At 49.7% G+C, this 27332-nt stretch overlaps 2 protein-coding genes and 2 non-coding genes across 8 annotated transcripts; 3 read left to right on the top strand and 1 right to left on the bottom strand.

The window, feature by feature from the left end:
- Window positions 1-441: 441 nt before the first annotated feature.
- On the bottom strand, window positions 442-24593 carry ZNF692 (zinc finger protein 692). 5 transcript variants are annotated; one of them, XM_028843958.2, is made up of 12 exons: window positions 9467-9634; window positions 8664-8916; window positions 8361-8392; window positions 7770-8033; window positions 7040-7088; window positions 6814-6948; window positions 6248-6469; window positions 6081-6158; window positions 5903-5981; window positions 4282-4396; window positions 1108-1207; window positions 442-944 (listed from the first exon to the last, which is right to left on the bottom strand). In XM_028843958.2, the coding sequence occupies exons 2-12, from the start codon at window positions 8840-8842 to the stop codon at window positions 638-640; spliced, it is 1560 nt and encodes a 519-aa protein (XP_028699791.1). In that variant the 5' UTR covers window positions 8843-8916; window positions 9467-9634; the 3' UTR covers window positions 442-637. The 5 variants fall into 5 exon arrangements, with proteins under 5 accessions (XP_028699791.1, XP_028699795.1, XP_077847144.1 ...); XM_028843962.2 differs by having other exon boundaries at window positions 8664-8854; window positions 9491-9634; NM_001261269.1 differs by having other exon boundaries at window positions 610-944; window positions 8664-8854; window positions 9467-9481.
- Window positions 8642-10932, top strand: LOC114678402 (uncharacterized). The gene is made up of 2 exons (XM_028848779.2): window positions 8642-9795; window positions 9950-10932. Exons 1-2 carry the CDS (start codon window positions 9377-9379, stop codon window positions 9966-9968), a joined length of 438 nt encoding a protein of 145 aa, XP_028704612.2. The 5' UTR covers window positions 8642-9376; the 3' UTR covers window positions 9969-10932.
- TRNAL-CAA (transfer RNA leucine (anticodon CAA)) lies at window positions 24356-24461 on the top strand. The gene is made up of 2 exons: window positions 24356-24393; window positions 24416-24461. It is a non-coding gene; the product is annotated as a tRNA-Leu (tRNA).
- Window positions 24594-24741: 148 nt separating the features above from the next.
- Window positions 24742-24813, top strand: TRNAE-CUC (transfer RNA glutamic acid (anticodon CUC)). Its single transcript has one exon. It is a non-coding gene; the product is annotated as a tRNA-Glu (tRNA).
- The last annotated feature ends 2519 nt before the right edge of the window (window positions 24814-27332 follow it).

Genomic DNA, 27332 nt, shown 5'->3' with positions numbered 1-27332 from the left:
CCCCCTTTGTCAAACCTAAGGCTGCTGACCAGAGTTTGGAAGTGATCCATTCAGTTCCAAGGTCTCTTATACCTTCCCAAGGCAGCTCAGTCATCTTGTGTGGAGGACCACTGATTCCACACTAAAAGGTGAGACTTCAAGGCCTACACATCGGGTTTTCTCTGTTAATGGCAAGTACAAGATGGCTCAGAATGATGTCTTTCTGTTCCAGCCAGTCTGCCAGGAGTGACCCAGCACTCTCCAGATTATCTCTGCCTGCTCTATTTGAGTGTGAGGGTGGGTGTCTTACTCCACAGGAAAGGGCTGCAAAGTGTCAAAGTGAGTCGGGAAAGGGTCAGCAGTGAGGGCCTGCACCTAAGCTGCATTCTGGTACATGGTTTCAAAGGGATCCAGGATTTCTGCACCTCAGGTGCCAAAACACTCGCTCTGCCCACACATGCCTGCATAAAATACTCTGTTTATTTTGTCCTTTAGGAAGACTAGGCCAGCTCTCCTACAGCCCAGTCTTGTCCCCACCCTACACTCTGTCGCCTTAGTTCCTGGGGACCAAGCATCTGGTGTTTCTCAAGCAGACCCTCTCCTCATTGCTCCTTTTCAGTCCCTGGAGTCTGGCTCCCCAAAGCCAAAGCTGGAGAGCTCATTGCTGAGGAAGCAGGATTGGAGCCTGAGGAGATGCAGAGGGCCTGGACCCCTCGCTGGATCCCAGAGGCCCAGGGGCAGAGATGCTGGGACAGGGCTCTAGGGAACCACTGGGTGACTCTTGAGGGGCCAGGAGCAGGACTGGGTGACTTTTGCTACGGTGGGCTGCAACACTGTCTGGCTTCTCAAAGCGCTTGCCGCAGAATTCGCAGGGGAAGCGCAAGGCAGCCACCGTCTCTGCATGCTTGCGCTGGTGCCAGTTCAGGGAGGCCTTCTGGCGGCAGGTAAACCCGCATATCTCACACCTGGAGTTAGGGACAGAGGAGGGAAGGAACAGACCTCAGGCCATCTTGACTTCCCTAGGGGGTTCCTCCTGCTCCCCAATGCCTAGGTGTCCTATATTCCTAGGTTCCAGACTCCACCTCCTCCCTTCTGGCCCCGACCCTCAGACCCCAATCCAGCACTCACTGCAGGGGTTTTTCTCCAGTGTGGATACGTCTGTGGATGACAAGGTTGCTGCTAGTGCGGAAAGACCGGGCGCAGAACTCACAGATGTAGTCCCGGGTGTCTGCAGGCATATGAGGAACACTCCAGCATCTGCCCCCACCCTGTGGCCCCTCCTTGGCCCACCCCACCCACTGTCCCTCACCGGAGTGCACCAGTATCAGAGGTCAGGAGGCTCAGGTTCTAATCAGTTGTTATCTGATCATGGAGCCCGTCTGGACCTCCCTTACCTGACGGGTCATGAGGTCCCTTGACCTGATGGGTCAAGTAAGACATGAACCCAGCTAAAAGACCTCATTATTGTCCACCCCACCCCCTGCCCGCCAATCACACTCAAACCAAGGAACTCCCGATGGAGATGCACCACCCCACCTCAGCCTCTAGGCTGGTTCTTTCTCAAAGGAGACCCATGCAATGGAGAGCTGGGTCCTTATGTATGAACTGAAGGCCCTGGGCAGCAGCCAAGCAGAAGCTGGGAGTCCACAATGGGAATTAGGATTGAAGCTCAAAGCCCAAGGACAGACTCTGGCACCTGGAATCATCTACCACCTATTCAGGCTTGCATATCCCACCTGTCCCAGACCCTATCAGTGCCCGGTGGAACTACCTGTCTGCAGGCAGCCAGTCCCCTGTCCTTTTTTTTTTTTTTTCCTGAAACTGCACTCCCTGCTTGTTCCAATAGCACCTGTCTGTTGCCCATGGTCACAGTGTTGCCAGCAGCTCTCACAGGCTGCTGTGGCTTCTCTAACCCACCAAACCTCAGGGTCTACAAGTAGAAAAGGCATCTCTGCTTTTCATGGTGCCCTTTAGACCACCTCTAACATCACCACCTCTCTGAAGACCCCACCATCAGACCACACACACACACACCTGCAGCCTCTTCCTTCGGCCCCATCACTCCCCATCCACGTAACTCTAGGTTCAGCCCCTCTACTCCTGTCAGCCACTACTCCTGCTGTCGATCAGCACTCCAGCCCTCTGTTCCCTGACCTCGCTGACCTCATCGCCCACCCTCCTTAGTCACCAGTCTCAGGTCACACCCGTGCACTGCACCACTTCAGAAATTGCTATTTCTTCTAAGATACAGTGGGTTGGGGGGAGAAAAAAAGAAAGTGTGATTTCAAACATCCTGGTTCCTGTCAGGGCCTCCTAGCTTGTGCTCTTGCTATGATAATCCCATGACTCCAGGCCAGTCCACTGGCCCCACCATCTTCCCTCTGAGCCCCTTCCCCGCTCACCTGCATTTCCACAGCCATCTTTGTTGCCTTCTTTCATTCACGCTACCAATCTTCCTGTCCCTCTCTCCGTCCACTGTACTTGCTTGGTTAAAGCCCAACTCAGGATAAACACAACTTTTGGTCTGCTCCAGGCCTGCACGTGTGTACTGTAGGGGGCACAGTCTGCCTCTTGGCCACTCTCTTCATCTAGTCACAAATCTTAAGGCCCCCTTCTTGCCCTACTGCGTCTGCATTTCCCTCATCAGTTCACTTTTCCAACTTTCTAGAAATACAGAAGACATTTCACACCACCTCCTTTCTCCACCAGCCTCCAACACCCCCAGCCTACCAGCCTTATTCAGCGGGGCTCGTTTCTAAAGTCACCAAGAAACTAGAACACCCACATCTTCTGCCCACCAAATCCACTATTCAACTTGCATTTGTGCCTATATAAACAACTACTCAAACTGTTCCCCCCGGCAGCCCTCCACTGGGCCCCTCAAGACTGACCCCTTCTCACTTGAGGTCCCCCACTCCACTCCAGCATCAGCAGCAAGCCTTTCTCTATGGAATCATTCCCATCTCTGTGCCCTGAGCCCACAGCCTTCCAGCTAAGGCTCCATTTCTCTGCCCATCCTCACAGCAAAACACAGAGCTGTCCGTACTTGCTGTCTCCACTCTGCCTTGAACGCACATCTGGTCACCTGTTCTCAGCTCACATTTGGCCTGTCGCACTGGCAATCATCTCCCCTTCCTCCCTGAAGCATTTTCTATACTCAGCTCCTCAGATACCACTCTCTCCATCTTCCTCACTACTCACCTGGCCTGTCCTCTGATGGCTGGAGTGCCATGACACTCACTTCCTCTATCTAGGGACACTCTGGCCTCATGGCTCTAAATACCACCCATATGCTCATGACCCACACATTTATATTTTTGTCGGACATCTTCCCTGATCTCCACATTCACATCTCCTGGATGTTTAATTAGCACGTTTCAAATCAAATTTCCCTTCCCAAGACCATTTCTCCCTTGTTTTCAGAAAAATCACATCACCTTCGGCATGGTTGCTGAGGCTGGAATCCTCCAAGTTACCCAACTCCTCCCTGCCCACTTGGCTGTAGCCAACCCATCCTTCCCACAGCAGCCCATTTGGCTCCATCTGCACACACATTGGCGTCCAGCCACTCCTCACTGACTCAGCTGCTACCAGCAAATCCAGGCACCACCTTGCCCTCTTGCGCATCTCTGCAGTCATCTCACAGTTGAGTGCCTGGTTCTGCTCATCTGAGGTCCCCCTATTCACACAGCAGCCACAATGTGGTTTTTTAAAAAGTCAGCCACGTCCCTCTGCCATTCAAGACTGCAATGGCACCCATCTCACTTAAAGCAGACATCACACTGTCCTGTGGATGGTCTCAGAGGCCTCCACCAACTATGTGACTTCTCTTCCTTTCTCAGCTCCTGGCCTTCCTATTCCTGGAACATGTCACCCAGATACCACCTAAGGGCCTTCCCACAGGCGCTGTCCATAGTCTATAAGGTGCAGGTCTCCACTCCTCACTTCACTTAAGTCTTTGCTCAAAGCATCTTCTCTTTCTACAATAGCAACTCCTCCTTATGCTCTCCTCCTTTCCCTAGCTTCCACTTTTCTTCATAGCCCTGTATCACTAAAGTGGATGTCTCAAGAGGGTTAGCGCTGCCTACTCTGTTCATTGCTGTACCCAGTACCCAGAACAGTTTAAAACAAGCAGGTGTTCAACACACAGGGCATGCAGGATGAGTGAGAGTCATCCCTCGGAGGGAGGTGAAGAAACCCACAGAGTGGGAGCTGACAGGACCCCGTAGAGGGGGAGGTGAAGAAACCCACAGAGCCCAGGGTGACGGGGCCCACAGAGGAAGGTGGAGCTCCACCACTCACCACTGTGCAGCTTCATGTGCTCCTTCAGGTGTTTCTTAAAGTTGAAGGACTTCCCACAGGCTGGCTCTGGGCAGGAGAAAGACTTCTGGTGGATGTGCTGGTACTTTTTGTGGTGCTAGAGAAGGAAGTGGGTGGTAGGGAGAGAAGAGGCAAAAGGATAGCCACCCTCCACAGGGAGATCAATTGAGCTGACCCAGCAGGCATGCTCCTCTGTCCCCTTCCTGGCCCCGGTGCCCCAGCAGTTCTCCCTGTCATGGCTCATTTCCTTGAGGCTCAGTCCTTACCTCCACCATGAGCCCCACACCCATCCCATCCTGACCACTCAACTCTCCTGTCACCCTGTTCTGTGCTTGACTTCCATGATCTCAGCTCCTTGTCACACTCTCACCCTGCAATGTTCCCTGTACAAAGTATCACTCTGGGTGACACCCCTGGTTCACCTAATCATGAATGCACTATCTGCTGTGGAGGGGAAAGCGGTTTGGGTAAGTATGATTATCCCATTTGATGTCAATATTCACGTGCAACAGTATCTCCCCAACTGCCTGCTTTTTAATACTTCGCCATGGATATTTGTGATTTTCTTCTAAATCTGCTTTGGAAACACACACACACACACACACACACACACACACACTCAACCTAGAACACTATTAAGGGTAACAGGCTCTTCAACCTTAACTCCTAAATATCGAAGTTATTTCTCTTTTCACTGGCCTAAGTTGGCATCCTCACTCACTAAATTGCATGGGCTGTCCCCTTCTTTAGAATCCCGTTTTTCCACAGTTAAACTTCCAGGGGCTGCTTTGGTCTCCTCCATAACAGACTCCAGAAGGTCTGACATGCCCTGCTGAATGCTCTTCTCAGCCTAGAGCTTCCCTGTCATCCCGGTCGTTCTCCCTTTTCACTTGATTCCTCTGTCATCTTCTGTGGGCAGCACTCTCCGTCTTCTACTCTCACCTCACCATCCCAGTGTCTGTGGCCCTCCCCAGCCTTGGCACCTGCTGTTCCAAGTGCTCTGGCTGACTGTAGGGATTGGACCCTTCCCCCTGTGCCTCAAATTTCTCAGCCAGTGAGTGAGATTGGGGACAGGACCATCTCCTAGCCCACTTCACTCTAGGAATATCCTCTCAAGCCAGGATATGAGGCAGCCCGGGCATGGACTCTGAAGCCAGGCCACCAGGCTCAGAACCCTAGCACTAAGACACACTAGCTGAAGAGCCTTGAGCAACGCCTAACCTTTCTGTCTGCAAAGTGGGAATAATATCAGCACCTAATCCATGGGGATATTGTGAGAACCAGAAGACTTCACACACGTCAAGTGCCCAGGACTGTCATTAGCACCTCCAGGGGAGCCTGATGCATGCCACTGTCATCTCTGTGTGGCCTCCATGCAACAAGCAGTAGAGGGCCGTGGCTCTGTGCGCCTGAGGCATGGTTTCATCTACCAGTTGTCTGATTCAATGATTACTAATTATAGGAAAGCTCTGCATATCCATCCTAACCCTCTGCTTCCCGGTTCTGAATCCTCCCATGCCTTAAGATCCTTTTCCTCAGTTTCTCTTTTAGCCCTTTTCCCCCCACCCCAGCAGCCACACAGGCCCCAACCTGTGCCCCTCACATTCAAATACTGCCGGTTGGAGAAGATCCTTCCACAGCCAGGGAAGTCACAAGGCATCAGCTCTCTTTTGGCAGCTTTCCTGGGGAGAAGAATGGAGAGGAGCAGGATGACTCCTGCCTGCCCTTCTCTGCCTCCCTCCTGTCGGCCCTCCCCAGAACCCCATCTCCCCAAGTCCTACCTAATTCTCTTGGGGCCGATCTGTGCAGTGTCCTCATCCCAGGCCGGGGTTGGAGCAGACTGGGCCTGACTCCCAGTGCTATGGGCAGCAAAGAGGGAGCAGAGGGCCTCGAGGGGGGGCCACATCCCAGAACGCCCCTGCCCTTTCTGTCTCAGCCGTCAGGTTACCTGGCCAGGGCCTCGGTCTGCTGGGCCGCTTGAGGGGTCCTGCTGAGCTCTGGCTGCACCCCGACTTCTGCAAGTGGAGGAGCTCTGGAACCCAGTGAGGATGCTGACAAGGATGGCACAGCAAGAGGAGGGGAGAGTGCTGCAGGGGCTGGTGGTGTCTCCCCCTCTTTAGGCGTGCAGGTGACAGGGGAAGGGAGGAGTCTGGGGGCATCAGGCTCACTACTGAAAGGAGAACAAAGAGGAAGATGGCATTAACTCTCTGGGCAGTCAGCTAGCCCCAGCCCGACCCTAGCCCCTAAACTGAAAAGACCTCAAACCTGAAACAACCCTACCCCCACCCTAGGCTCCCCATTCATATCTGCTTTCAGCCCTCAGTCTCCCTGCGCCTGACTTCACCCCTTTTCACCCACGCAGTTCAAAGCCTCTAGTTCTTTTTGCCTTCCCCAAAACCCACCCTTCCCTCCACACCAACAAGCCCTTCCCTCTAGTCTGCAAAGCTATGAACTGCCAGGCCAGCCGCCTCCCTCTCCTGCTCTGCTCAGCATTCTCCCTCAACCCCAACTTGCTCATCTGGGGAGGAGCTGTAGGTCCATAAGCTGGCATCACTGAGCATCTCCTCTTCATCCTCATCATCGTCCTCTTCTTCCTCACCCTCTTCCTCTCCTGGAGGTGGGAAGGTCTCTGGTGGGGGTCCCACCCTCCTGCAGTCCCAAAGAAAGCAAGTCTGAGGTCCTGCTCCCTCATCTTACCATCTATGCAATTCCGCCCTTTCCCTCCTACTCACATCCTCACCTGGGCAACCTGGCTTCTTGAGTCCTCTCATCATGCTCAGATTCCAAATCTGTGGGACAGGCAAAGTCAAAAGGGAAGGAACTCTGGACTCAAGGGATGAGGACATGTAAAGTTCTAAGGTCTGAAGTGATGGGAGACTCCTCTTTTTTTTTTTTTTTTAAATAGAGATGGGGTCTCACTGTGTTGCCCAGGCTGGTCTCAAACTCCTGGGCTCAAGCAATCCTCTTGCCTCAGCCTCCCAGAGTGCTAGGACTATAGGTGTGAACCACTGCACCCAGGCAGAGACTCTTGAGGAGGAGGGAGCAGAGGCTATTGGAGTAGGAGGCGTTGTTCTATTTCAGAGATGATATTCACACAGTTCACAAAACTATACAGTCAAAAATCTCCTTTCCAATACTGTCCCCCCATCGCCTACTTCTTCCCACAGGCAACCTGGTTTCCTATGTGCCTTCCAGAGATATGTTATACATTCACAAGTACTTACACACACACACACACACACACACACTCATTTCCCCTTATTTGTATTTTTCACCAGTGATAGCATACCATACACTGTATTTTGTTCTGCTTTTCGTGCCCAACAATGTATTTGATGATATATTTCTTTGTCAACATAGAGTTTTTCCATTGAAAAAGGATGATTTTTAGAGAACAGGGTTCTGAGCTACAGAAAATGGGAAACCTCCTTCCTCCCTTTTCTCCACAACTCTGCTTTTTCCCAGCCTACCTGCAAGCTCCTGCCCACTCGTGGCCTCAGAACACCAACTTCTCCGGGTAGTGTGTGGAAGGGAGGCTGGCTTGGGTGCCTCTGAAGGTGTGGGGCTCAAAGAGGGTCCCCAGGAGAAGGTATGGCCTGCTGAGCACTCCCACACAAGCCCCCCATCTTGGCCGCCAGGCCCCCGAAGGCCGGGCACCAGGCTGCACTCTCGGCTGTGGGCATGAGACAAGAGCACCAGATACTGCAGACGTTTTGGAGGCAAAGGCTCAGGACCTGGAGGGGTGGGGGAAGCAGTCAGGCTGAACTGGGAAGTCTCCTCTCACCCTGGAGAGCCATACCCAGGGAGCCCTGTTCCCTCAAACGCCAGGGCAACCTCAGCCACAGTCCAATTTATCATTCTTCAGAACCTAGACACACTAGATCCTGAGACATTGCTCCCTTCCCCACCCAGAGGTTGCTCCCATCAAACTACTCCGTGCTCCCCAACTTACCCCACCCTTCCCAAACTCACTCAGGGCTCCCTTTGAAAGGAGGGTGTTTCTGGGTCACCCTGTGGCCCCTCTTCCCTCTGGCTCTCACCCCCTGCCATCCCCTACCTACCTGCACAGAGGACACAGCCTGAAGAAGTGTACCTGCCAGGAGGAGAAGAGGCAGGTCAGGACTCAGGTGGCCAGCCACCCTCGGCCCTGGGCACCCACACATGTAAGGGGCCAGCCCTAAGGGCCGCTATTCGCTGAGACCATGAGGAGGGGAGCAGGACCCTGGGAGGCCACAGGTCACACAGGCCGTCCTGGTACAGTGAGAAACCTGAGGGTGGAAAAGAGCAGCAGGACAGGCCCTGGAGAGGAGGCTAGGGGCTGCTGCCTGGGTACCCTCCCCCAAGCCCCTCTCCCGGCCCCTAACCGGTCCAACAGGAACTTGGCGAGCTGCGAGTGCAGGGAGAAGCCCAGCCGCTCCTTGAGGAGGCACCACTGCTCCATGTGGCCGCCCAGGCGGATGCGGCACTTGCTGCGGCGCGCGTCCAGCTGCCGCCGCTTCTCCCGCCGCCTGCAGGACACGTCCACCGCCGGGGAGGAAGCCATGTGCACCAGAGGCTGGAGGGTGGAAGATGTCTTCAGCGCCCAGCCGATCCTGGGGCCCGAGGACCCGGCTCCACCTGTCGTTGGGGCCTCAGTTTCCTCATCAGTGAGGAAGACTCACTGATCTATGCAATTCCGGGGCAAGACTAAACTATTTCAACAGTAGTGGCAGGTGTGGAGCAAACCCCGTCCTTCTGCGATACAGGGTGTGGAAGCTCAGCGCTACCATGTGGGTGTCGCCGGGGGGGAGGCCGGCAGACACAAGCAGGCAGAACAAAGGCCTGCGCCCTCCAGTCCACTGAAGTGTAGCCGTGGGGAAGGAGCGATAGACTTTCACGGCAAATTTCAACTGGGCTGGGGGGGTCCACACATTTCATCTTGAAGAGGGCAGCGGCCTTTACTGCTTTGTAGGGGAAGGAAAGGTCGCGTCCTGGCGTGCAGCTGGGGTCGCTCTTCACAGTTGGGTCGAGTGACGGTGGGGGCCGGGGTCAGAGGTCTGGAGGGCGCCCCCCACCCCGTCTTGGGCACCCCCACTTAATGCTGGCAGTGAGTGGAGCGGACCAATCCCAATTGCAGCTCCCAGGTTGCCCAGAACCCCGTCGCGACCCACCCCCACCCCGACCTCACCTGTGCGCCCCCAAGCGCCCTCACCCCGACTGCGCCTGCGCCTGCGCCTCCCGGGCGAGGCGAGCAGGCCCGGAGCTGCTGGAAGGCAGGGGCCCACCTCGCGCGCGCAGCGTTTCTCTTTTAAGAAGAAACGGTGCTTCTCGGCGTCGGCTGCGGTATCCCGGAACTGAGGCCCGCGCCCCAGAGGGAGGGGCGAGTCGGAGGCCGACGGCGTGCGCCTGCGCACTGGGTGCCCCGCGCAACGCCCGCCGGGAACCGTGGTTCCCCGACCCGAGTCGCCCGCGCGTGTCACGGAGCCCCGCGGCAGTTGTGGTTGCGTCGCTTCTGTGGTGAGCGTCTGCGCTTGGTGACCAAAGGTTTGCGGGAAAGTGGAAGAGACAGGGTCAGGCCTCCTGCGCTCCAGCCCCAGCCCATCGGCCTGTCTGGGGGCGTTGCCTCTTCACTTGTGGCCGTTTTGTATTCACCTTCCATTTCCCCTCACAGTTGCCGCCCGCAAACGTGATGCAGAACCAGTCACTTTGAAAGCCAGCGGAGCCCTCTGGACCGCAGAGTCCCACAGTCACAGCCCACTTCTGTTAGCATCAGAATTCCTCCTCAAAGTCGCCGGCATTCTCTGTGGACTCTCGCTTCCCATCCTCTTCTCTTCAAACGGCTCTGACGGAGCTTTCCTCCCCGCCCAGCCACTGCAGTGGCGCTCCACAGGGTCACTGGCGACGGTCATCTTGCCACATAGCAGCTGTCAGTTCTGTCCGCCTCCCTGCCCTAGAAAGAGCGCGACTATGTAGCTCGCGTCTTCGTCAACCTTATGGCTCCCTCTACATTTTTTGGCCCCAGTTTTACTTCTCTGACTTCCTATGCTCCTGGTTTTCCACCCTCCTCACTGGCTCCCTCTTTCCTTTTTTTGGATCCATTCCCTCTGTTCTGCCAAAAGATGAAGTGTGCCCTGGCTCAGGCCTTGAACCAGATCTTCTCTCGTCTGCAGATGTTCTCTTGGGTGATCTAATTAGGTCCGTGGATTTAAATACACGATGGCTCCTAGCCTAGCCTTCTTTCAACTCCAGTCATATATCTTACTGCCCGCTTGACTTACCTGTGTTAACTGAGCTAACACATGTAACGAATTTAGGACAGTGCCTGGCATGTAGAGAGCACTGACACATGATAGCTGATTTTTCTCCCACATAAATATGGCAAACATGTAACAATAATGCCTGTACCCTCCACCATGTCAGTAAATGAAGGCATCATCCACCCCCTTGCTCAGAAAAAAAGGGAATCAGTCTTGATTATTTGCCTTTTATGACACCTAAACTATATACATCAGCAAATCTTGTTGGTCCTGTCTCCAAAAATTTATCTTAAATCCCATCACTTCCGACCCTCTCAATTGCTAAAACCCTACTGCAAGCCACTGGTATTAATTTTCTGTAACTGTTGTAATAAATTGTGTTGTTTTCAGCCACAAATTTGCTCCCTTTAGGCAGATTTATTTTCTCATGGTTCTGGAGGCCAGAAATCCAGATCAAGGCATCAGCGGGGCCACGGGCCATATAAGGGCTCTAGAGGAGAACCGTTTCCTTGCTGCTTCTGGCTTCTAATGGTGGCCAGCATTCTCTGACTTGTGGCCACATCACTCCAATCTCTGTCTCTGAGGTCACATTGCCTCCTCCTGTGCCACATCTCCCTCTGCTTCTCTCTTACAAGGATGCTTGTGAATGCATTTAGAGTCCATCCTTATAATCCAAATAATCACTTCATCTCAGTATCCTAAAGCAATTACTTCTGTAAAGTATTTGCCATATAAAGTAATTGGCTGCACATGGTGGCTTACGCCTGTAATCCCAGCACTTAGGGAGGCCGAGGCGGGTGGATCACTTGAGGTCAGGAGTTCGAGATGTGCCTGGCCAACATGGTGAAACTCTGTCTCTACTAAAAATACAAAAAAAAAAAAAAAATTAGCTGGGCATGGTGGCATGGACCTGTAATCCCAGCTACTTGGGAGGCTGAGGCAGGAGAATTGCTTGAACCCGGGAGGAGGAGGTTGCAGTGAACCGAAATTGTGGTACTGCACACCAGCATGAGTGACAGAGCAAGACTCCATCTAAAATAAAATAAAAGTAATCGCCACATGTTCTGGGGATTAGGACACAGATATCTTTTCCAGGACTATTTTTAAGCCTACGATACCACTATCATCTCACCTGGTCTATGGCTACATCTTCCTAATGGATCTGCCTCCTACTTTAACTTGTACCCTCACAAAGCAGGGATGATTTCCTCAAAGATCAAATCTTTTACTTAAAATCTGTAAGTGGTCTCCAGTGCAATCCAAAACCCTTATCGAGGCCTCAAGGCCCAACTTAATCTGGCCCTTGGCTTCTTCTCTGGCATCATCCCCCAACTTTTCCCACTTTGTCCTCCCACCTTTTTGCTATTTCTCAAGTGTGCCATGTATGCTGGAGGGAGTTATTTTGTCTCTGCAGCACTCATTTCTCCCCACAGCCCCCGCCCTGTCCCCCAGCCCACCACCCAACTCTTCATCTGTTTGCTCCCTTATTGTCATGTGAATCTCTATATAAGATCACCCACTCAGCTATGAAATCCCTCATTCAGAAAGCTCCCTTTCTTCAGTCATGCTCTACTTCACTGTGCCCTATTGTATCTTCTTTGTGGCACTTACTTTCTGAAATCATCTCAGGGACTTATCTGTGTGTTTCGGGGTTTTTTTGTTTTTTTTTTGAGACAGAGTCTCGCTCTGTCGCCCAGGCTGGGGTGCAGTGGCCGGATCTCAGCTCACTGCAAGCTCCGCCTCCCGGGTTCACGCCATTCTCCTGCCTCAGCCTCCCAAGTAGCTGGGACTACAGGCGCCCACCACCTCGCCCGGCTAGTTTTTTGTATTTTTTAGTAGAGACGGGGTTTCACTGTGTTAGCCAGGATGGTCTTGATCTCCTGACCTTGTGATCCGCCCGTCTCGGCCTCCCAAAGTGCTGGGATTACAGGCTTGCGCCACCGCGCCCAGCCCTGTGTGTTTGTTATTGGTAATATAATGATTGTTGACTAGCCCAGCCTTCTCCTCTGCAGCCTAAATATCTCAAATGACATGGTGTCCAAACATGAACACCCTTAGGATGAGCCCAGTGTGTCCTGTGCATATTCCTTTTGATTTGTGGTATCAGTGACTCGGCCTACTTGTCTGACTAGTGTAAGGTAGGAAAGAAGATGTCCCAGCTACTTTACTCATTAATGAAAGTGTAACTTTTACATCAAAAGAGCAGGACTCCATCGAGAACAAACTTTATCCTTTCCTCAAGGTCCCTAAAAGATATCTGCAAAATCATTGTGATTTCATCAAAGGGAATGAAAGGTCTTATAACTCTTGGTTACTCTTAGAATGTTGGGTCTCACTTTGAGGTCCAAGAACATTCTTGGTTCTCTTGGTTTGATCTTGTTTAAAATAATAAAATGAAACTACTGCCAATGCCCAGCTCTTCAATAACCCTCTCCAAATAAATCTCTCAGCCTCTCTTTAATTTCTTATATCATCTAGGTAAGGAATGAGCCAACTCTCTCAAAAACAGTCATCAGCCCCTTCCTTTGTAAGTGCTACAAAGGAGTGCTAACATTCTAAGGAGGGGTTATCTGTAAACATTGGTTCTCTGCCTTTAGTGACCTCACTGCAGTCTGAGACCTTGAATTCCATCTTAGCATCCCATCACAAAGGCTAAGATTAAATGCAAGCTATTGGTAATGTTTTTACCGTTGAGCTATACAGTTTGCAGACTGCTGAAACTGCCAGTTCTTTTATACACATCAAAGGCTCCATGTGGAGGACACATTTATCTTCATAACATTTATTTTTCCTGGACTACACATGGCACCATAGCGCTCTTCTTATCTCCTGTCTTGGCATACCAAATCTGATATTGCTGTACCCTCTGAACTTTTAGTATCATCTCTCCAAAGAGAAAAACTACTTTCCATTCCCCAGGTGCAAGGAAGAATGAGCCAAATTGCTACAGAAGTTGAGTCAACCCACTGCCCTCAAATCCTGAGACGTATTCCCAGTGGGAAGAGGAACACTCTTTTTTTTTTTTTTTTTTTTTTTGAGACGGAGTCTTGCTCTGTCACCCATGCTGGAGTGCAGTGGCCGGATCTCAGCTCACTGCAAGCTCCGCCTCCCGGGTTCACGCCATTCTCCTGCCTCAGCCTCCCGAGTAGCTGGGACTACAGGCACCCGCCACTTCGCCCGGCTAGTTTTTTGTATTTTTTAGTAGAGACGGGGTTTCACCGTATTAGCCAGGATGGTCTCGATCTCCTGACCTCATGATCCGCCCGTCTCGGCCTCCCAAAGTGCTGGGATTACAGGCTTGAGCCACCGCGCCCGGCCAGGAAAGAGGAACACTCTTTCAGGACTTTGTGCCCCAAATTCCACGAGACCCACAGACACCCTTCGCCCAGCCCAGGCCCCAAGTATTTGCATGAATTCTCTCTCTTTCTCAGCTCTCATCCTCTCAGTGACTGGTGTCTTCATCCTCCAACCAGTCATCATTGCTGGGAGTGCAATTCCGTTTCTCCTGAGCTCCTGACAACTTAAGGGTGACGCCTCTACCCTGAGTCTGATCACGCCCTGGTGCGGGGGACCTGGGCCCTCTGTGATGCCGTGTGGCCCAGGGAGGGCGGGGTGGTACATAAGAGATGCCGTTGCCCTTGCTCCTGGCTGGCCCAGCTGCCTGGGTTGGTGCTGTTAGCTTTGGCTCCGGGGCCGGAGGGCAGACGACATGAAGGAGGAGGAAGCCAGCCGCCAAGAGCCTGGCCGTGGGAAATTTGGCGGCTACAGGGGTGCTTGCCGCTGCGGAGCTCGCGACGCCGGCCGCGGAGCAACACGTTGCTCCTGGTGCTGAAGCAGTGCCTGCGCCCCTCGCTGTGGTTGTGCTGATGGCAGCAGCAGCCCGTCTAGCGTGGCCACTGCCCTGATGCTGGCTGCGGTGGGGGAGGCGGCCCGCTCCAGGAAGCGAGTGGGAGCCAGGAACAGGCAGAAGCCCCGCCCGCTCCTGAGTTGACTGGGTGGGAGCTTGGCGCTCCTGGGTGCAGCTGCTGCCGCCCTGCTGTGGCTGCGGACCCAGGCCTCCCTGTGCTCTTGGGGGCCAGAAGCAGCCAGGAGCCTCGCCCTCCCAGGCAGAGCTACTGCGGCTTAAGCTGTGGCTACGGACCCAGGCATCTCTTCACTCTCCAGGGGCGGCCCGTCTGCCCGCGCAGGCTCAGAAATGCCTGGCTCTGCTGCCTGGTCTCTCCCCGCTCCTGGTGCCTGCTCCACGGGCTCTGAAATGCTTGCTCCCACTGCCTGGCGGCTCCCCGCTCCCAGTGCCCAGTCTGATCTCAGAGCAAAGTTGAGGCCAAGGCCGGCGCTACTGCAACCCGGCCAGGTGTGCGCACACTCGGGCAGCGCTGACGTGCCAGCCCCCTGCTGCCTCGGCCCCCTCTGGACTTCTGGGCGCCAATGAGCACAGGAGGGAGGCCGAGATGAGGGCTGAGGGCAAACCAGCATTGACCTGCAGGTGCCCCTCAGCACGAACAGCCTGGGTGCTCTAATGTTGTTCCTTCTGTTTTACTTCTAACTGCCCTTCCTCCTCCTCCCCTCTGACTCTCTCATTGCATAATTTTGCCCCCTCTTTCTCTCCTTCATCTTCTCCCCTTTTTCTTGCCTCATCTCATTTCCTCCCTCTGTACCTAAAAAGTTTTGTATTTGGGCTAAAAAATGAACCCAACCATTTCTCTTCAGCCATCTTCCAGCATTAAGCTTCTAATACAGAAGAGTTTGTGAGCTACCAACAATTTGAAGACATTTCTTCTAGTTCTACTCCTGCTGCATTCCCCTCCTGTTTAGTCCACTCACCAGATTATTTTTGGGTTGTTCCCTTGCTCTCTCTCCATGCTTCCACCCACCAGGACCTGGTAGATCTTACCCTCCTCACACTGCTCATTCAGCTGGTTAGAAATGAAGCCCTTCCCACCAGTGAGAACTGGGAAACATGGTTGGGACTAAAGAATTCTCTATCTCCCCTTTCCTCATTGTTAGTCTTCACTTCACTCTCTCCAGGAGCACCTAAAACAGCTCGTGACTAAACATCCCATTTGGAGCCCTGAGCAGAGACTGTGATCCACTAGATTAGGGCCTTGGGCTTCAAGCCTATATGTATTTCAAGCCTTTGGACTATATTTAGACTTTCTGGGTACTCATGCAGAGGCTAACTACACCATGCTTTTTCCCCTAGGCCAGACCATAATGAAAGATGCTTTACCTTGAAAACTAAATGGACAGGACTTGATCACAAAGCATCGCCTCTGCCCTGGACTCCAGAGGATTGTTCCTCACTGCTCACTTGACATATCTATTAGGTATCTCAGACTGGAAGGTCTGAAACTTAACTCTCTCTTCCATAATCTGCCTCCCCTTAGCCTTCCCTTTGTCAGTAACTGATGAGGTTTTTCCTTCTATTGCTCAGGCCAAAAAATCCTTTTTGTGGCTCATTTACTTCTTGCACATCAACAAATCCTATTACCTCTACCTGCAAAATACACCCAGAATTCAAATCTTGCTCACCACCCAGCCTGCTTCCATCCAGTCCAGACCAATGTGGCTTGCAGTACCTCTCAACTGTTCTCTCTGCTTTACTCTTGTATTCTATAGTCTACCCTCCACACAGCAGCCAGAGGATCCTTTTTGTTTTTCTTTCTTGAGACAGTATCTTGTTCCATCACTAAGACTGGAATGCAGTGGCACAATCACAGCTCACTGCATCCTTGAAGTCCTGGCTCAGGCAATCCTCCCATCTCAACCTCCCAAGTAGCTGAGACTACAGGTATGTGCCAACATGGCCAGCAAATTCTTTAAATTTTTTGTAGAGATGGCCTCCCGCTATGTTGTCCAGGCTGGTCTCAAACTCCTGGCACAAGTGATCCTCCCTCCTTGGCCTCCCAAAGCTTTGGGATTACAGGCATGAGTCAGGATTACAGGCATGAACCACCATAACCAGCCCAGGGGATCCTTGAAAAGCAGGAAAGATCTTATCACACAGCTCAAAACCTTCCTTTTTGCTCATTGTCAATCCAAAGGCTAGCACCAGGCCCTGTCACTCAGTTTCAGCATATTGTCTGTTTTGCATTCCTTGTTGGCATTTTCTTCTGCTCTTCTCTTTCCCTGGAGCCCTCTTCCCTCAGATATTTTATCTAGTCACTCCTTGACTCTTGAAATTTCTGCTCAAATGCCACATACTGAGAGACCTTCTGAACCACTTGCATCTCTCCCTAACCTCTTTCTATGCATTATTTTTCTCAACAGTACGTATCACTACCCATCCCCACCAAATAATTATTTTATTTATTCTAGGTCTTTCTGCTGGAATCTGAGCATCTTGAGGACAGATAATTTGTTTTATTCTCTGCAGCATCCCTGGTCCATGGGGCTCAGCTAGAGCAAGGGAGTTTTCTGGGCAAGGCAAAAGGAACAAAGACAGATCAAGCACCTTTAGGAAAAGGCACCAAGCTTGCTGGGGCATATGGGAGACAGGGAGGTGAGGTCAGGCTGGCCAGAAGGGTCTGAAGGCCAAATAGGCCACCAGAAGCATTAGGATATGAGGGTAATAGAAAACAACCCTCCTCCATTTTTCACTTTCTCCCTTCAGACAGGACTCCAAAGTGATAAAAAATTGACCACCTTAGGGATAGAACAAGATGACAGAAAAGGATTCTCCATTTCTTTCTTTCTTTTGAGACAGAGTCTTGCTCTGTCACCCAGGCTTGCGTACAATGCTGCGATCTTGGCTCACTGCAACCTCCACCTCCTGGGCTCAAGCAATTCTCCTGACTCAGCCTCCCGAGTAGCTGGGATTACAGGCCAGTGCCATCATACTCAGCTAATTTTTTGTATTTTTAATAAAGATAGGATTTCACCATGTTGGTCAGGCTGGTCTCAAACTCCTGACCTCAGGTGATTCCTCCTGCCTCAGCCTCCCAAAGTGCTGGGATTACAGGCATGAGCCACCGTGCCCGGTCCAGGATTCTCCATTTCCTATCCCCCTGTAGATACATCAATTTGAACTACTATTCACAGATGAAAATATTTTCACAAGAAGTAAGGAAACCATGGCCCGGCATGGTGGCTCATGCCTATAATCCCAGCAGTTTGGGAGGCCGAGGCAGGAGGAATCACCTGAGGTCGGGAGTTCGAGACCAGCCTGATCAACGTGGAGAAATCCCATCTCTACTAAAAATACAATATTAGCCAGTGTAGGTGGCACATGCCTGTAATCCCAGCTACTTGGGAGGCTGAGGTAGGAGAATTGCTTGAACCCGGGAGGCGGAGGTTGCAGTGAGCCGAGATTGCACCATTGCACTCCAACCTGGGCAACAAGAGTAAAACTCTGCCTCAAAAAAAAAGAAGTAAGGAAACCAGACGAGAGACCACGGACCACAGCACCTGGCTATAGCAAAGAAATAAGAGCGGCATTGGCCGCGCATGGTGGCTCATGCCTGTAATCTGAGCACTTTGGAAGGCTGAGGCAGGTGGACTGGTTGAGTTCAGGAGACCCCATGTCTACAAGAAACATACAAAAATTATCTAGGTGTGGTGGTGTGCACCTGTAGTTCCAGCTACTCAAAGGGTTGAAGTGGGAGGATGGCTTGAGCCTGGTAGGCAAAGGTGTGGTGAGTCAAGATGCCAGGATTGCACCACTGTACTCCAGCCTGGGTGAAAGAGCCAGACACTGTCAAAACAAACAAACAAAAAACACAAAAAGGAAGAGGGGCACCGAAGACGGCAGGAAGGACCGTTTTACATTTGCCTACGTCACCCATTCTTCAACCTCAAGCAGCGTAGCAGAGAGGTACTTTACACTTGGAGAAAGAAGAGAGAAGTGAGCACTGGACTTTGCCTTGGACCCTAACACTAGGCCCACCCAAGTCAAACCCAGCACCAGGAAGGCCCCCATATCCCCAGACTCTAGGCCAGTACATGAGGTCTGAGCCTTCAAGCGTCCCTGGCCCCAGGCTGGATCCTGCATCCCCAGGTTCCAGACCAGGGACTCAGTCTCTGGCCTCTGGGCCCACGTCAGCACCAGTGGCACAGGCCTTGAAGCTCACCCAAGCAACAGGCCAGGCCCTATAGACTCAGTCTCCAGACATACCCCAGAGTCAGGCTGACCCCGGTAGCCCAAGGTCCTAGGCCTGCCTCTGCAGCTGCAGGCTGCAGGCCCACCCCAGAGCCAAGTTAGCACATCTAGCCTCAGGCACCAGGTCAACACCCTTAGACCTTAAAGACCTAGTCTCCAAAAGAGCACACACACACACACACACACACACCCCCTTAGCCTTCAGGCCAACCCCTGTAGACCTAGGCTTCAGGCAAGCCCCCGTGGATCTAGGTACCTGGTAAGTACGTATAATCCCAGGCTCCAGTGGAGTCGGGGTCCAGGCCACCCCAGCAGACCCTGGAGCCAGGCCAGCCTCCGTGGACAGAGGATCCAGTGATACTGCTGCAGATTCAGTCCTCCAAGCCAGCCTCTGTGAACTCAGGACATAGGTTTACTCCTGTGGACTTAGGCTCCAGAGGACAGACTCCAGGCCCATCTCAGTATCTGGCTGGTCCCTGCAGACTCAGGCTCAAGGCCCACTCCAGTGGCAAGTCAGCCCTTGTAGACCTGGGATTCAGGTTTGCCACAAGGGACACAGGTTCCAGGTCCACCCCAGCAAATCCAATCAACAGGTCCACCCTAGTGGATCCAGCCTTCAGTCCTGCCCGCCCGTTCATCCAGTCACTAGACCAGCCAACCCGAGGACTTAAGCAGCAAGCTCACCTATTGACCACAACAGGCAGCCTGCCCAGAATTTCTGGACAGGCTGACTGATAGATAAAGGGTGTTTTTAGATAATCAAGTCTTCAAAAACGGGAATAAGTAGCTACTTCTTCAAATATGCACACACCAATGCATGGAAGAATCAAGAACAATTAGAAATATGCATCACCGGGCCGGCGTGGTGGCTCACGCCTGTAATCCCGGCACTTTGGGAGGCCAAGGAGGGCGGATCACTTGAGGTTAGGAGTTCAAGATCAGCCTGGCCAATATGGTGAAACCCCATCTCTACTAAAACATACAAAAATTAGCCGGGTGTGGTGGTGCATGTCTGTAGTCCCAGCTGCTCGGGAGCCTGAAGCAGGATAATTGCTTGAACTCAGGAGGCAGAGGTTGCAGTGAGCCGAGATCATATCACTGCACTGCAGCCTGGGTGAGAGACCGAGACTCCATCTCTAAAAAAAAAAATATGCATCACCAAGGGGACAAAATAAAGCACCAGTGACTGACTCTAAAAAGATGGAGATGTATAAATTGCTTAAAAAGAATTCAAAATACTTTGAATATGAATGGATTAAATTTTCCAATTAAAAAACATAAAGTGGCTGAATAAATTTAAAAAAACAAAGAAGTCCCAACTGTATGTTGCCTACAAAGGACTCACTTCACCTATGAAGACACACATATACTGAAAGTAAAGGGATAGAAAAAGATACTCCAGGCAAATGGAAACCGAAAGAGAGCAAGAGCAGCTATACTTAGATAAAATAAACTTTAAAACCTTAAGTCAAAAACTGTAAAAAGAGACAAATAAGGTCACTACATAAAAATAAAGGGATCAGGCTGGGCGCAGTGGCTCAAGACTGTAATCCCAGCACTTTGGGAGGCCGAGACGGGCGGATCACAAGGTCAGGAGATCGAGACCATCCTGGCTAACACGGTGAAACCCCCTCTCTACTAAAAAATACAAAAAACTAGCCGGGCGAGGTGGTGGGCGCCTGTAGTCCCAGCTACTCGGGAGCCTGAGGCAGGAGAATGGCGTGAACCCGGGAGGCGGAGCTTGCAGTGAGCTGTGATCCAGCCACTGCACTCCAACCTGGGCGACAGAGCGAGACTCCGTATCAAAAAAAAATAAATAAATAAAATAAAGGGATCAATTCAGCAAAAAGATACAACAATTGTAAATATATATTCACCCAACATTGGGATACCTAAATATATAAAGCAATATTAATAGAGGTAAAAGGAGACACAGGTTGCAATATAATAAGAGTAGGGGAATTAAACACCCCACTTTCAGCAATGGACAGATAATTCAGACAGAAAATCAATAAGGAAACATCAGACATAAACTAAACTCTAGACCAAATGGACCTAACTCATGTACACAGGACATTCCATCCAACAGCAGAAGAATACATTATCTTATATATAGAAAACCCTAAGGACTACATTGAAAAAGTCTGTTAGAACTAATAAATTAATTCAGTAAAGTTGGAGGATCAATATACACAATCAGTAGCATTTCTACACAGTAACAGTAAACTATCCCGAAAACAAATCAAGAAAACAATCTCATTTACAATAGCTAAAAAAAGATAAAATACTTAAGAATAAATTTAACCAATGAAGCGAAAGAGCTTACACTAAAAACTATAAAAGATTAATGAAAGAAATTGAAGAAGAAATGAGTAAATGGAAAGATATTTCATGTTAATGGATTGGAGGAATCAAAGTTATTAAAATGTTCATGCTACCAGAGCAATCTACAGATTCAATGCAATCCCTATAAAAATTCCAATGACGGTTTTCAGAGAAATAGAAAAAGCAATCCTTAAATACATTTGGGGAAGAAAAAACAATCCCAAAATTTGTACAGAATCAAAAAGAAACTGCTCAATGATAAGAAAACAAATAACCCACTTAAATAATAGGCAAAGAATCTGAATAGACATTTCTCTAGGGAAGACATACAAATGGCCAACAGCTATATGCAAACATGCTTAATATCAGGACTCATCAGGGAAATACAAATTAAAACCACAATGAGATATTATCTTCTGGCTAGGCGCTGTGGCTCACGCCCATAAATCCCAGCACTTTTGAGAGGCCAAGGCAGGTGGATCACCTGAGGTCAGGAGTTCAAGACAAGCCTTTCCAACTTGGTGAAACCTTATCTCTACTAAAAACAAAATTGTGCTAGGTGTGGTGGGGCATGCCTGTAATCCCAGCTACTCAGGAGGCAGAGGCAGGAGAATCGCTTGAACCCGGGAGGTGGAGGTTGCAGTGAGCCTAGATTTTGCCACTGCACTCCAGCCTGGGTGACAAGAGCGAACCTCTGTTTCAAAAAAAAAAAAAGAGATATTACCTTCCATCTGTTAGAATGGCTATTATCAAAAAGATGAAAGATAACTAGCATTGGTGAGGATGAGGAGAAAAGGGAAATCTTGCACACTGTTGGTGGGAATGTAAATTAGTACAGCTATTATAGACAACAATATGGAAGCTCCTCATAAAATTTAAACAAAATTACCATATGATCCAGCACTCCCACTACTGGGTATATATCCAAAGTAATTGAAATCATCGTGTTGAAGAGATGCCTCCACTCTCATGTTTATTGCAGCATTATTCACATGGGTAAGATATGGAAATAACCATAATAGCCATCAATCCCTTTGTGGGATTGTTTCCATTGGTATGTGCACCTTTATTAGTTTTTACTGACTTGGCTATTTTGCAGCTTGGTATGAGGTAGAGGTTAACTTTTAGAAAACTAATAGTAAGGAAAATGGTTTCTGTCTGAGAGCAAGACCAAGGATAGCAATACAAATAAAATTTGTCAAGAGACACAACTGATTTATCTCTGGCAAAGAAAAGATAACCCTGAAGTAGAAATCCCAACTTCCGGCCAGGCGCGGTGGCTCAAGCCTGTAATCCCAGCACTTTGGGAGGCCGAGACGGGCGGATCACGAGGTCAGGAGATCGAGAACATCCTGGCTAACACGATGAAACCCCATCTCTACTAAAAAAAATACAAAAAATTAGCCGGGCGAGGTGGCGGGCACCTGTGGTCCCAGCTACTTAGGAGAATGGCGTGAACCCGGGAGGCGGAGCTTGCAGTGAGCTGAGATCCGGTCACTGCACCCCAGCCTGGGCCACAGAGCGAGACTCCGTTTCAAAAAAAAAAAAAAAGAAATCCCAACTTCCAATATCACAGTTTATTACTCAGGATATTAACCCAACTTTAATCTGTTACCAACCTCTTTTCAGCCTTCATTTGGCTGAATTATTATTTTAAAAGTCTCTTGAAATTCTCCTTTTAATTAGTTGTAACATTGATAACTTTGTATAGGTCACTGACAAAAACCTTCCTTGACCAAATTTTAGTCAGACTCCTCTGATTCCTCTTTTTGATTAGGCCTCCACTTTGGCCCCTATCCTGTCTTTGGCCTGTAAAGTCTAGTCTTAGCAAACAGTCCTGCTATTCAGTTTAGTGTGAATTCCGCCAGCCTTGATATTGATCAAGTTACTCATTTCTCACCTTTGATGTCTAAGTCTTTGGCCCCCATTAAGTAAGAATCTTTTAAGGCCTGTTTAGCTTATAGCCCCTACTCCTATTCGTAATTTTTCCTCCCTCCCTTCCTTCCTTCTTTCCTTCTCCCCTACCCTTAATATCATCTATTAGTAATTTTCTTTCTTTGAAATTTCAAATTTCTTTGAAAGTGAGCTTGATCATAGCTCACTGAAGTTTCAAATTCCTGGGCAGAAGTGATCCTCCTGCCTAGGCCTCCCAAAGCACTGGGATTACAGGCCTGAGCTACCCCACTTGGCCCATTCTCTTAGTAATTTTCCATCCACTGATAGCCCCACACTCTGCTCCTTGGCTTTAAATTTCTAGCTGTCTTTGTTGATTTGGAGTTGAGCCCAATCTCTCACCCCTATTGTAACAGTCTGAATAAAATTCTCCCTTGCTGTTTGAACGAGTATCAGAATAATTTTTCTCTTTAAAATTACTATCTTTCATCATTAGTTAATGGAATAAAATCTTGACACATGTGGATTTTATATTTGCATAACATATATTTTAGTTTTTGAAAAATATTTTAGCAAAAGTCAGTTTAGTGAGGCCTTACTTAACTGCCCAGTCTAAAAATAGAACGTCTCCACCGCTTCATTGCTTTTGTTTTTTCCTCACTCTGTACATGTGATTGTGCTAGTTATCTCCTTCCCTAGCAAGTCAGCTCACCTAGTAGGGGCTTTGTCTATTTACCGTTGTGTTCGCTGTGGACACTCAGTGTTAAGATTCAAGGAACGAGTGCCTGGATGAGTGGTATCCGGGCTCACAGGTAACCTCACAGCCAACCGGGAGGACCCTGCCAGAGCTGCTCTGCAGTGCGAGTCCCGGGCCTTCCCACTGGACGCTGAAGCCCCGTTCACTGCTGTGTAAACGCAGCCTGACTGCCCTCACCTCAGCCCAGGCCCGCCAGGCCCCTCCGACCTGGGACTTCCCGATCCCGCCGTTATCGCCAACCGTATCTGTGTGGTTTCCTGGAGGAAGCGCCGTGGACCTTGAGGGGAGGGTATGCGCAGGAACAATCAAGCAGAAAGCCGCTATCATCATGATGATAATGAAGACAAACAAAAGCATCCATCTGTCACTTTGTGGCAACCGTTTTTCCAACTACTTTCCAAGTAGTAACTGCTTGTCAGACACTTTCCCCAGCGAGGGCCGGAGTGTGAGGCGGAAGCTGGTGCTTTGCCTTTCTCAGGCATCGTCCTGCGTTTGCGGGGCCAGGCGCTGGCATACGGTCACTATCCCCCGGTCGTTAGCATCGATTCCCGGCCGGGAGAGCGCTATGGGCCACACCGGGCTGCGTTGCAGCCGCGGCTTTCTCCAGAGCTCCGCCGGGAACAGGAAGCGCTGAAAAGTCGCGACCAGTCAGCAGGATTCCCGCGGCCGCAACACGGGTGTGACGCGACAGGCCGACACCAGTGAACACAATTACGAGAGTAAGTGACAGGCGCCTCACTTCCGAGTGTCAGGATGGCCGAGTGGTCTAAGGCGCCAGACTCAAGGTAAACACCTTGCCTGCGGGCGTTCTGGTCTCCGGATGGAGGCGTGGGTTCGAATCCCACTTCTGACACATTCGTTTTAGTAATATTTTATTCCCTTGAAGAAACCCGAGAATTTCCCCTGACTCTGTTGGTATTTTATTGTCTTCTCCAGGACGAAGGTTACAACTCATCTTTGCTGCCTAGTTTTCCCTATCTGCCGCAGCGGGGGGTACTACCAAGGGGAGCGAAGCGCGGTCAGCGTATTCCCAAATATCGCGAGAAAACCGCGTCCAATTGTACGTCTCTATAGGATATACGTCACAGCGTATTTATTTAGTATAGAATGTTGCTAAGCTTCTTGCCATGGCGTCCCTGGTGGTCTAGTGGTTAGGATTCGGCGCTCTCACCGCCGCGGCCCGGGTTCGATTCCCGGTCAGGGAAAGGAGCTTTTTAAAATTGTTTCAAAGACTCTAGGGCTAACCAATAGGCAATTCTCCTAGAGTCAGCTGTGACTATGTCTAAACAAAGGGCAAAATGCATTTGGTTTCCTTATTTTGCAGAATAGTTACCTGAAATGGACTCTACTACGGTTTATGAGTGCAGTCTATGTAGTCAATGTCTTTACTCATGCATATCTTAAGAACGGAGAAAGAATGCCAGCAGCACAAAATGATCCAGAAAGATAGCTCTGGGGATGCCAAAAATGGCTGGTCTTAAAATTATGTCACAGGCTTCAAAAAGTCTCTCTAGGTGCCCAAAGGGGCGGGTCAGGGCCGGTCCTAGCTCCTTAATGACGACGCTTGGGTAATTGTCGCTATGAAAAGAGATTAGGTGCTTCTCCCTCACCCCAGCATCTATCTTTTCATTTTTTAAATAAGTAAAGATAATTGAAATAATGCCACAACCAACCCTGGTTTCTCTTTACCTGTTAATATTTTGTCACATTCTCTCTTCTCTCTTCTCTCTCTCTCTCTTGCAAGGTAGATAGATAGATAGGTAGATAGATATAGATAGATGATAGATAGATCGCTCGATAGATAGAGAAATAGGAGAGAGAGAGAGAGAGAACGAACTTCTCTATTCCATTTGGAAGTTGAGATCTGTATGGCCGGGCGCGGTGGCTCACGCCTGTAATCCCAGCACTTTGGGAGGCCGAGACGGGCGGATCACGAGGTCAGGAGATCGAGACCATCCTGGCTAACACGGTGAAACCCCGTCTCTACTAAAAATACAAAAAACTAGCCGGGCGAGGTGGCGGCGCCTGTAGTCCCAGCTCCTCGGGAGGTTGAGGCAGGAGAATGGCGGGAACCCGGGAGGCGGAGCTTGCAGTGATCGCAGATCGCGCCACTGCTCTCCCAGCGACAGAGCGAGACTCCGTCTCAAAAAAAAAAGAAAGTTGAGATCTGTGAAACCTTACCCCCAACTTGCAAGTCGCAGATATGACATTACTCCATGTCACACCTAAGAAAATTGACATTAACATGCTATCATATGCTAGTCTACATTCTAATTTTCCCCGGTCCTAAAATGTATTTTATAGATGCTTTTAGTTTTTATTCTAAGTTTTTTATTGCCCATTTTTTCAAATTTGGGAAGCCTGTGAAAATTATTTTAATAATTAAAAACTCCTAAATCACATTTAAGTTCTATCTTCTTAACATTTTGTAATATTATGAGCCTATACTCCTAATTTGTTACTGTTTTCCGAAGTTTTATTTCTCTCTGGGTACCTTTTTCAGATCTCCAGGCAAAGGCTGTGTTATCATACACTCTACACGATCAGACAGAACCAGGTCCATGCACGTTTGTGTTTTACACAGTGTTTAAAATCAAATAGGCCTGTTTTAACTTCCTGAATTTCTGCTTCTTGTACTGCTGAAATGACTAGTTTCAAATAATTCAAATTGCTACAAATATTATAGAAATTTTCTTAAATAATATTTATCTATTTATCTAGTGGTGGTAAGTCTGGTAAAATGAGCTGTTTGTCACATCCTTGTTCCTAGAGCTGTATACATTGTGCTTGAATATATGTGACTTTAAACTGTTCTTTTTTTTTTTTTTTTCTTTTCTTTTCTTTGAGAGGGAGTTTCGCTCTTGTTGTGGAGGCTGGAGTGCAATGGCGTGATCTCGGCTCGCAGCAACCTCTGCCTCCCTGGTTCAAGCGATTCTTCTGCTTCAGCCTCCGGAGTAGCTGGGATTACAGACATGCACCACCATGCCCCGCTACTTTTGTATTTTTAGTAGAGATGGGATTTCTCCATGTTGGTCAGGCTGAGTCTTGAACTCCCGACCTCAGGTGATCCGCCTGCCTCGGCCTCCCAAAGTGCTGGGATTACAGGCATGAGCCACCAAGCCCAGTCTAAACTGTTCTTTTATCAAAAATATTTTGACTCTCCTAGGTGTTGATTTGTAAATTAATCTTAATAGATTAATTAGAATAGGTTCTAATATTTTAGGTGGAGGGTTTGTTATTCCTTTGGTCCGCTGTGGTTTCCAGTGTTGTGTTCTTAAGCAATGTGTCTTATTCTAGCATCCTGTCTTATTGAGACCATCCTGACCCAAAAAAGAATAATGTCTTATTCCAGCATTATGCAAGGTTCAGGGTCCCATCGTTTAATCTTGCACTTTGTAAAAGAGATGTCTCTAGCTATAAATATAGGTAAATGGAGACTAGTCTTGTTCTATTTTGTTGAATAGGGAGTTGAGCTGACCATGTAACCATATTCCATGACTCACTGGATGGTTGGGTCATGGAGAAAAACTAATTTGACATACCTGGGTCTGTTCTTGTGACTTTATCCATATTTATTTTAGTTCCTAGTGTTTCCCACCAGTAAACTGATTTAAATTGTATGCTATCTCTACATCTTTGAAATAAAAGTTTGGATCATTCTGAATTTCCATTGGGCGCATTGGAAAAACAACTTGATTTTGCACATATTTGGTTTTTCTAGTAA

Source organism: Macaca mulatta, chromosome 1 (genome assembly GCF_049350105.2).
Source record: "Macaca mulatta isolate MMU2019108-1 chromosome 1, T2T-MMU8v2.0, whole genome shotgun sequence".
In the NCBI taxonomy this organism is placed as follows: domain Eukaryota; kingdom Metazoa; phylum Chordata; class Mammalia; order Primates; family Cercopithecidae; genus Macaca; species Macaca mulatta.
This window is presented reverse-complemented; position numbering and strand designations above follow the sequence as displayed.